This window comes from Pelophylax lessonae (genome assembly GCF_965119305.1).
Source record: "Pelophylax lessonae genome assembly, chromosome: 12".
In the NCBI taxonomy this organism is placed as follows: Eukaryota; Metazoa; Chordata; class Amphibia; order Anura; family Ranidae; genus Pelophylax; species Pelophylax lessonae.
The window spans coordinates 86,213,582-86,224,745 of record NC_138779.1 but is presented as its reverse complement, the minus strand read 5'-3'; the positions used below and the strand labels follow the sequence as shown (position 1 = coordinate 86,224,745).

Sequence of the window (11,164 nt, the reverse complement as noted above, 5' to 3'; positions counted from 1 at the left end):
ATTTTATTTTGTTTACTAGCAATGGCGGCGATCTGTGATTTTTAGTGGGACTGCGACATTGCGGCGGACAGATCGGACTCCTAACTGACATTTTTGACACTTTTGGGGGGACCAGTGACATTACTACAGTAATCAGTGCTAAAAATATGCACTGTTACTGTATTAATGACACTGGCAGGGAAGGGGTTAACCCAGGAGCGATCAAAGGGGTAAACGTGAGCCTAGGGGGGTGTTTTCTAACTGTGAAGGGGATGGGCTTATTGGATCAACACAGGGACCCGTAATCCTAAATAGAAGGAACACAGGAGCCCTGTGCTGATTGCTGACAGAGCAACGTTCTGCTGTGTTTACAACAGCAGACCGCCGTTCTGTCTTCCCGGTGAGTGATCGTGGGTGCCGGCCCCGCAGATCAGGTTCCCCTCTCGCAAATCGCCGTGCATGCGCCCCTTATGCGCTACCCTGAGGAGCGATGTACGGGTACGGAAATTCTCACAGCCGAGCCAGCCTGCCGCAGTATATCTGCGGCGGTATGTCGGCAAGTGGTTAAGATGACAGAACGCTCAGATGTGAACAGGGGTCATTGAAATGAATTGGATATGTCTTGTTGAGCGTTTTTGGAGTTGAGGCTTAGAGCAGAAAATCACCCAAAAACGCCTCGATGTCAGCGGCGCCTAAATGCTCATTAACGCTATAGTTGTGGTAATGCACTTTTACGCTGCTTTAAAATTGAACAGAAGTGTGAAAGAGCGCTAATAAATAGGAAAAAAATCACTTGGAGGGCGTCCGCGGTGCGTTTTTAATGCGTGTTATCGCTATAGGCTCGTTGGTTGGTGTCAGAGTTGGAATTTTATACAAACATGAAGTTAGGCTGACAATGAGGAGAATGTGATTTCCTGGAACCAGCCTGACCCCTGGTTCTGCCTCCCACACACATTCCTGATATGCACAGGATTCCTATGTGCTTCTATACACTCAGGAAGTGGAGGAGATCCTGCAGACTACATGTCCCATGATGCACCGGGAGCCCAGCTAGCAGGCCGGGCACAGACACGATCCGGGAAAAGATCGCTAGCCCAAGGGGCCGTGCACAGCTGATCGCTGATCCCTGGATCTGGCCGCACCATGGACGATCACAGGTATGTCCCGGGGAGGGGGAAACACATGGACGGCTGGAGGGTGACAGCACCGCTTCTGGGGTGCCCAGCATATACAGATGAGGGGTGCATGGCATACTGATCACTCATAGCAACCAATCAGATCCTTCATTGATGGGGGCCACACTCTGCTTGGGGGGTCATGGCAGCCATACACAGTGTGATAAAACCGATCGACCGATTCAACAAAATCATCCAATCAGACATCGCGAACGAGACAAGAATGGGATGATATGCGACAGATAGCGACTTTTTCCATCGACCCAGGTTGATTGGTTGTGGCAGGAAAAAAATTGCGATCAATGGCGATTTTACATTCAATCTACATATAAGGGCACAAAAAAACGCAATCAGTCGTCCTTCATATTATTATTTTTTTCCCACCACAGCCGTCACTGTCTGTCGCTCAGTGATGGCATTTTTTTGTCTCAGGCGATTGATGTCCGCTGCGATTGTTTTGTCGCCCTGTGCAGGGTCGCCATTTATAATAGGGGATGGATCGTGTTCTCACTTGCACTATAACGACCCAATGACGTGCGCAGGCTGTGTGCGAGGAAAGTGCGTTCCTGCCAGCGGTTTAGTGCGCCCAGATGGGACGGGTGCAGCGCAAGTGTTGCCAAGTAACCAGGTTGAAATTTACTGACACGACACTCAAAATGTACTGGCACTGCCAAGCTTTTACTGGCATTTTCAAAAGTTACAAAATTACAGTTTGAAGTGCAATTTCTCTATTTTTATGCTGCAAACAAAGTACAATATTCACTTAGCAATGTGATTGAGTGCCGGTTCACATTTATGCGATGCAGGAACGCTATGAGTATACAGCGTGTTCCCGAATCGCATCCCCAGCACAGGCAGTTCACACTGCCATATGCGATACGCAGGGGGTGTCAGTTCAAAGTTAACGACACCCCCAGATCAGATCGCATATTGCAGTGCGATCTGAGAGTTCACACAGAATCGGATCGCACTAGTGTGAACCACCATGCGATCCGATTCTGCTGTGGACCAAAAAAAGGGTCCTGTGCGTGTTTAGTGCGATTGTGGTGCGGATTCAGCCATGCAAACTGTATGGCTGAATTTGCACCACATAGACATCACATGTAATTTTAGGAGCAGTGCGCTCTGAATTACATGCGATCTCTGTGATTGCATAAATGTGAACCGGCACTTAGGCTAAATATTAAGGCAAAAAAACGTATTTCCTGTTTTATTTTCAATATAGTAAATACTCAGAAGGGTGAGACATTAGAATGGACAGACACACACACGTGAAATTGACGGTCACAGTGACACTGACAGCAATGTGCAGCAGCACAGGTGATGATGACACCTTAACCACTTTCAGACCGGAGGATTTGGCTGCTCAATGACCAGGCCCTATTTTGTGATTCGGCACTGTGTGACTGTAACGGACAATTGCACAGTTGAACAACGCTGTACCCAAACGAAATTGACGTCCTTTTTTCCCCCACAAACAGAGCTTTCTTTTGATGGTATTTGATCACCTGTGCGATTTTTTTTTTTTTTTTTTTTTTTTTTTTTTTTGCGCTATAGACAAAAAAAGAGCGACAATATTGAAAAAATAACAATATTTTTCATATTCTTTTATATGAAATTCTCAAAAGAAAATGTAAAAATCTAAATTTTGTAACATTATAGGCCAATTTGTTTTCTGCTACATGTTTTTGGTAAAAAAAAAAAAAAAACGCAATAAGCTATTGCGTTTACTAACTACGGGAAAGGTTTATGTCATTTTTATTTATTTATTTATTTTTTTACTAGTAAAGGCGGTGATCTGCGATTTTTTTTTTTTTTTTTTTTTGCGGGATTGCGACGGACAGATCGGACCCCTAATTGACATTTTTGACACTTTTGGGGGTACCATTGACATTACTACAGTAATCAGTGCTAAAAATATGCACTGTCACTGTAAAAATTACTCTGGCAGGGAAGGGGTTAACAGTATGTGTGATCAAGGGGTTAAATGTGTCCCTAGGGGAGTGATTCTGTCAGGGGGCGTGGCTTGTGAAGTAATCACAGAGACATGCGATCCTATATAGCAGGATCACATAGCCTCTGTGATCACTTCAGGGAGAATGACAGACGGCTGTGTTTACATCAGCCGTCTGTCTTTCTCTCTCAGCTGTGGGAGATTGCGGGTGGCCGGCGGCCATCGGAGCCACCGGTCACACGCACTGGCTCCCCAGCGATCGCCCCCTAGCTCCACCCAGGCGAGCACCGTACATGTACAGCACTTTGCCTGGGAGCGTCAGCCTGTCGCAGTACATCGGCGGCTGGGGCTAAAGTGGTTAATGGCACGTCGCCTCCTGAGTCACCATGACAGTCTCTCTCCACGCCAGGTGGTCCCTTCAGTCCATTCCAATCCAAACAGCATTGGCAGTCTTGCTCCTAGCTTGCCCTGCTCCTGTTCCGCACACGAGGCTCCGGCCACTCTGCACAGCTCACTTACACTATGACCTCCAACAACATACGCTCAGGGACAGCCGCTGGCACTATCCGAACACACTATAGCAGCCACTCGGATGGTCTTGGCTGGCTCCAGACCGAAACTGCGCATGCACAGTTCTGAGCCGAGCGTTACATCCATATTTTTTACTGGCAACCTTTTCCTGTTACTGGCATTTACTGGCAGAAGAAAAGTGCCCACTTTTTTACTGGCTGCCAGTAAAAATACTGGCAGTTGGCAACACTGGTGCAGCGTCCAACCCCTTCGCTTGTGGATGATGAGGCTGAATGGTGTACAGAGTGGTGCCGGCGTTCAGGGAAGAATATCGGGCAATGTAGAGGATCTGCCCTCCTGACACCCATCACTCAGAGTGAAACCTTTTTGAGCCAGGCTTTGGGGAAGCTGCGGCTGGCCTGCAGACATGTGATTTGTATTGCTGTCTGCGGCCCCGTTAGGTAGGTTCACCCTCCCTGTCCTGTTTACTGTTCTCATCTAAAGTGAAAGTAAAAGAAAATCACAAAGTTTGGGTTGACACCAGAACAGGAATAGAGGGGAAATTTTCCACTGCTGACCCACCATGATTCCCTCACTTTGGAGGGATTTCCTCTCACTTCCTGTTTTGGCTATGGGACAGGAAGTGAAAGGAAATCTCCCCAATAATAAACACAGATTGAGAAAATAAAACAGGGCTGTAGATAAGGGGGTGCCACCAGTCCTTTTGTACATGGCCTGAGCCAGAAGGGTGAATAGGATATGGGCAGGGAGGGTGATCGGTGTGGGGCGGCAATTACTGGAACCAATCCCTTGTATAACTCTCTCTCTGAAAGCTGGTTTCTTCTCCCCTGCTGCTGGCTTTCAGCTGCTGCAGAGAGAGTCATACACGGGATTGGTATCAGTAATTGCCCCCCCACCGCACCTATCACCCTCCCTGTGTATGCCCAGGCCCTCCTGTGTGCCCCTCTACCCCTGCAGTGCTGCTGGCTTCCCTCCTCTCCTTCCCCCACCGGCAGCTGCAAGCACACAAAAGGGTCCTTTAGGATGGAGAGTGGGGAAAGGGTCCGGTATATAAGTCATATTTACCAGCCCCTTTCTTTCCTGAATGAACACAATGAATGATCCGTACTGATCTCACTCACTGTGTTCATTAATCACTGAAGCATAGTAAACTGTGTTTATTTGGGGGGGGGGGGGGGCTGTCAGGTTGGCTGTATGGGGCCCCATGCTTTCTAACAGCAGCCCTCCCTCTCCCTTTCTCCATCCAGAATAGAAAACAAAATTGCTTTTAGTTCTACCTTAGAGGAATTTCTGATTTTTCTTTAAATTATTGGACCCCTAATTGCACGGCAAGTGTTCTTTGTAAAAGTTATAAAATTAGAGCTGACCATAGATGGTTCGAATCTCAGCCGGTTCAGCAGGGACAGCAGGGACCGGCCACTATTCCATCATCTGTGTGCAGGAGCACCTTCAGACCCTACAAATGCCCTACCAGGTAGTTAATCCAACCGTTAATCGAATCGGTGCTGGTCCCTGCTGAACCGGCTGAGATTCGATCATCTGTGTGCAGGCTGCTTGTATCCATCGATCGACTTGTTTACAACCATCATGTTGGATTTTTCATGTGATTATTGCCATCAGCTATATAAACTAGCAACAATCAATTTGACCCCCCCCCCCCCTGCTGGGAGAACACAAAAGCTCTGTTGGAGGGATTCCCCCATAAACACTGACTGTGTCTATGGAGGATTTGAGGGATTTTTTTCACACAATCTATGGCTGGCTTAACCCATTAAATGCCTGAAAGGCACCAAAACTACTCTGATAGACCCCTGGACCCATGTAGAGTGTACATTATGTCAGGTTATAATGACATTAGGTGGTGGCTCTAGGTGATGAACATAATTGGATTGGGTACAGGGAATAAAAATTCACTTCTGTGGATTTATCTGCTGGTGAAGTGTCGGTGCAGCCCGGGGAAAGACCTGAGGACTCCCATATTGCAGTGCTCATTCAGTCCCCAACACATGGGTCAGATAATATAGAGGGTTCCCATCCATGTACAATCTGCGAATAAGGGGGCGGTGTAGGTGATGAACATAATTGGATTGGGTACAGGGAATGAAATCCACAGAAGTGAATTTTATTTGCTGGTGAAGTGATGGTGCAGCCTGGGGAAAGTCCTGAGGACTCCTATAATGCAATGCTCATTCAGTCCCCAACACATGGGTCATAGAGGGTTCCCATTCATGTGCCATCTGCGAATAAGGGGGCGGTGTAGGTGATGAACATAATTGGATTGGGCATATGGAATCCACATGAGAAGTGAATTTTATCTGCTGGTGAAGTGTTGGTGCAGCCTGGGGAAAGACCTGAAGACTCCCATAATGCAATGCTCATTCAGTCCCCAACACATGGGTCATAGAGGGTTCCCATTCATGTGCCATCTGCGAATAAGGGGGCGGTGTAGGTGATGAACATAATTGGATTGGGCATATGGAATCCACATGAGAAGTGAATTTTATCTGCTGGTGAAGTGTTGGTGCAGCCTGGGGAAAGACCTGAAGACTCCCATAATGCAATGCTCATTCAGTCCCCAACACATGGGTCAAAGAGGGTTCCCATTCATGTGCCATCTGCGAATAAGGGGGTGGTCTAGGCGATGAACATAATTGGATTGGGTACAGGTATTGGAATCCACAGGAGAAGTGAATTTTATCTGCTGGGGAAGTGTTGGTGCAGCCTGGGGAAAGTCCTGAAGACTCCCATAATGCAATGCTCATTCAGTCCCCAACACATGGGTTATAGAGAGTTCCCATTCATGTGCCATCTCTGACCAAGGGGGTGGTCTAGGTGCAGTGCGCCCTTCCTGCTGTTTTAGTGCGCTCAGGAGAGACTGTTGCAGTATCCAGCCCTGCTGCCTGCGGCATGTTGAAGTGTATGACATGCTGTGGCTGGACAGGGCTGAACGCTGTACCGAATGGTTTAGGGCTCTGTGCATTTAGGGGATAACACCTGGAAAAGAGGCCTTCTGCTAAAATGCTAGGAGAGCTGCAATGCACCTAGAGGGCCCCTGTGCAAGAGGCCTAAGGATGTACTCACACTGGGCACGGTTGAACCAACCCATGCCCATGTTTGACTGTGCACGCACGAACTTCAAAGGAAACATTCCGGATACTATTATGCCACCCCCATAAATCAGACCACCATGTTCCTGGCTTCTGTGCGCAGTAATCTATGGAGTGTTCTGTTGCTCGGACACAAATTTGCGCTCACACTGAAGTGAATCGTGTCCAGGATCACCTCTTCCATACCTGGGCATAGTTTGGAGCACTTGCACCACACAATTGAATCAGACCAAGGGGGTACGGTTGAAACTGCCAATGTGGGTACATCCTAAGACCCAACCTGGAGATTAGGGGGGTGAATAGGGTGGCTGGAGAGTGAGTGGAGGGCAAGTACCAGTAGTGCCAGGGGTCTGCTATTGTCATTGAAAAGAATCTATTTCTTGGACCATTACAGTAATACCTACAGGAAAATCTTTTGTTTTAGTTTTGGATAGAGTGGCGAGGGATTAGAACGCGTGTCAGTTTTATTTTGCTGTATGTACCCCCGTTAAAGAGATTCACCCTCTTTGTCCTGTTTACCATTATCAGTGAGAATGCCTTTGATTAACTACCTGGTAGGGCATTTGTAGTCTGAAGGTGCTTCTGGAGTCCATGTTTGGAGTATTGTCATCTCACCAAACACCTTACTTACTCTTTTCTTTTGCTTTTTCTTCTTCTTTGACTACACCCCCAGACTGGTTATCTGGAATCTGGGAATTCTTTTGCTTAAGGGGGGTTAGATGTAAAGGCCTATGTTATCATTGGTTGATTTAGATGGATAATATTTCTCTCTACTACCCATTTGTATCCGTTTGATATGCATTACCTGAAATTTACCAATAAAAAATATTGGAAACAAAAGTGAAAGTAAAATAAAATCCCACATTTTGGGTTGTCCCTAGAAAAGTAATAGAGGGGAAATCTTCCAATAGGGACACAAGTTCTGGTGACCTGGGGGTCCCCAAAGGATTCCCCTAATTTGCAGAGATTTCCTCTCATTTCCTGTTTCGCTATGGGACAGGAAGTGAAGGGAAATCTCAGCAATGGGACACAGATGGTGAAAAAAACAAAAGCTGGCAGGGGTTATAACCCTTCCTGCTATATCCAAAATGAAGAAAAAAGTTTTGCCTATAGTTCTACTTTAACCAGTTGCCGACCACCCACCACAGTTTTTTTTTTTTTACTGCGGCAAGGTGGCTTGGCTGTGCAAACTGACGTAACTATACGTCGGTTGCTCGTGGGGCTAGGGGGCGTGCCCGCTGTCCCCGCGATGTGCTGATTCGGTTCAGAACCGATCAGGTTCAGGCCAATGAATTTTGACCTGCACCTGGTGATCGGTTCTGGCCAATGGTAGAGTGTCCTGTGCCTGTTTAATGTAAACACAGGCACGGGAAATAATGCAATCTTCTCTCCTGGAGCCCTTTTGGGTCCCAGCGTGAGAGAAGAAAGCATCAGACAGTGAGTACACAAGCACTACACTGACACCAGTACACATAGGCACATTTGTCACCCCCTGATCACCCCCCCCCACTTAACCCTTTCACTCCCTGTCAGTGTCACTATATACAGTATACAGATAATTTACTGATAACTGTTTTAGTGTCACTTGTGACGCAAGTTAGTTTAAGAGGCAGTTAGTGGTAGTTAGGGTCTCTCCCAGATAGGTTTAGGGTACCAGATTACTGTCCCTTCCAATACACAGCATACTAAACCGCAGCGTTAGCAGAGTCAGGCCTTCTTTCTGCTAGCACTAGCAGTTACATTTTTTGGTAGCGGTTCAAACAGTCCTTGACAACCAGGTGCTTTATTATCTGCGAGTCACACTAGGTACCTATAAATTTATTTGCCAAAATGCCCAAACAGAGGTACACTAGTGAAAAGGCCTACATGATGCTGAGCATGACAGATGAGAGCGATGGGGGAAGCCTCACTGTCAGAATCAGGCTCAGTATTCAAACCTGTAGAGAGCAGCGGCACCCTGACAGATAGCTCTGCTGACAAAGTAGTGGTCCCTGCTAAGGTCAGGCGAACCAGACCCCGTTCTTCTGTTGCTGAGGCGCAATAATCGCAGGGTTCTTGTATGTAGCAGAGTGTCGGTACTAGTGCCGCTCAACCTTCTGGTGAACTGGCAAGCACCAGCAGCCTAGTAAATTCTGGTCATAGTCAAACCAGCACTTGGTAACACTTGGTAACAGGCCCATAGTGTCCTTGATGCGCTTGCAAATCCTGATTGGGAGCCCACCACTTTTGCAGCGCCTGTACTCCATACCCCCCCCCCCCCATTCACCGGCCAACCTGGAATTCAGGTGGAAACAGCCGATTTTACTCCCCTTGGTTTTTATGAGCGGTTTTTCACAGAAGATCTGTACAGATCTATTGTGGACCAAAGCAATTTATATGTCAATCAATTCCTTGCCGCGAATCCAAATTTGACCCTTGCCAGAGATTTTGCATGGAAACGAATCCCTGTTTCCGAATTTAAAACCTTTCTGGGCCTATCCCTCCTCATGGGCATTACTAAAAAGAGTGAGTTGCGGTCATATTGGTCCACTGACCCAATTCATCATATGCTCGTGTTCTCTGCTGCCATGACCAGGACTAGATAAGAGCAAATCTTGCAGTTCATGCACTTTTCAGTGACAATGAACTCTGTCGCCTTCGGGGTGACCCTGAATATGACCGGCTCCACAAAATTCGGCCCCTCTAAATCACTTCAACCAAAAGTTTGCAGTCTTGTATACACCCCAACAAGCTGTCTGCATTGATGAGTCCCTGATTAAATTTTCTGGCCACCTTGCTTTTAAACAAATAAAAACGAGGACCAGTGCGCTACCCGAGGGGTTTGATATAAGCAAGCGGGTAATACTGAATGGTGAAACGAAAAAGCTGCCAATCTGAATCGGTGTCCCCACCGTTAATTGCAATGTGTATGGTGAACAAGATGGGCGCTAATTCAAGATATAATCAAGTGAAAATCGTGAATGTGCTGAGAAACGAAATCGGTGCTTAATAAAACACAATACAGCAATAATAAATAACTATGATACTGTGAATAAATCCAATGTTTCACTTTGGATTTATTCACAGTATCATAGTTATTATTTATTATTGCTGTATTGTGTTTTATTAAGCGCTGATTTCGTTTCTCAGCACATTCACTATTTTCACTTGATTATATCTTGAATTAGCGCCGATCTTGTTCACCATACACTTGCTTTTAAACAGTTTCCGCCCAGCAAGCATGCCAGATATGAGGTCAAGATGTATAAGCTCTGTGACAAGGCCACAGGCTATACATGTAGTTTCCAGATTTATGAGGGAAAAGATAGAAATGTGGAGCCCCCCCAACTGCCCAGACTACATGGGGAGCAGCGGCAAGATTGTTTGGGACTTGGTGTCACCCTTTTTCGGCAAGGGGTACCATTTATATGTGGACAATTATTACACAAGCGTGACACTTTTTAATTCACCTTTTTGATTCTGGAATTGGCACATGTGGCACCGTGTGACCTAATCGCCGGGGGTTCCCCCAATGTCTTGCAGATTCCTGACTTAGATGGGGGGAGAGAGCCTGCTTGCAGTGAAGTGGAGGGACACAGAATGTTTTAGTTCTGTCCTCCATTCACTCGGATATGACAGTCCAAATTACAACGGTGACTGGTGTTGTTGGGAAGCCCCTCTGTGTCCATGAATACAACCTTAACATGGGAGGAGTGGACTTCAATGACCAGATGATGGTGCCGTACTTAATTGCCTGTAAGGCCAGATGCTGGTGCAAGAAAGTGTCTGTATACTTATTCCAATTGGCTCTGCTGAACGCTTATATGTTATATATGTTATACAAAGCGTCAGGAAGAAAAGGATCCTTCCTAAAATTCTAGGAAGAAATCATCACAGCCCTTCTGTATCCAGGAGGTGCTGTGGCCCAAATTCACAGTCCAGATGCAGTGAGCCGGCTGCATGAGAGGCATTTTCCGGATGTCCTCCCTGGTACCCCTACCCAAAGAGTACCCCAAAGGAGATGTCGTGTCTGTAGAGAACGTGGATATAGGCGTAAAACCCGCTTTTATTTTGTCCCTCTTGTTTTGGCCAACCTGGTCTCTGTATCGGGGACTGTTTCAGTCGCTGCCACACACTAGTAGAGTATTAGTATAGAGTACAGCACGGCACAGTCTAGGGCACACTTACTTACACACAGGGTCTCGAAAGATGTTAGATGACTATCGCATTTTGAGAGACCCTAGCCTGGAGCATTTAAAGTTTTTTTTTTTTACAGAAAAAAAGTGTGTTTGTATGGGCGCTTCTGTGGATTTTGTCAGGGAGTGTGTAGGTCACTGCACCTGGGCAGCACTTGAGAGGAGAAGCTGCTCTGGAGATAATCAAGACAAAAAAAGCAAGGTGCCTCTAAGTGCAGTAACTAAAAGCATTTATTAAAATAG

General features: G+C 46.6%; 1 protein-coding gene across 1 annotated transcript in view; it reads left to right on the top strand.

Moving 5' to 3' along the window:
- The first annotated feature begins 1,011 nt into the window (after positions 1 to 1,011).
- The window catches only part of LOC309568625 (uncharacterized protein), a 92,639-nt gene continuing 82,486 nt past the window's right edge, over positions 1,012 to 11,164 (top strand). The window contains exon 1 of the mRNA XM_082274347.1: positions 1,012 to 1,136. Coding sequence (XP_082130473.1) covers positions 1,123 to 1,136 — 14 coding nt within the window. The 5' untranslated portion in view covers positions 1,012 to 1,122. The remainder of the gene's footprint in view (positions 1,137 to 11,164) is intronic.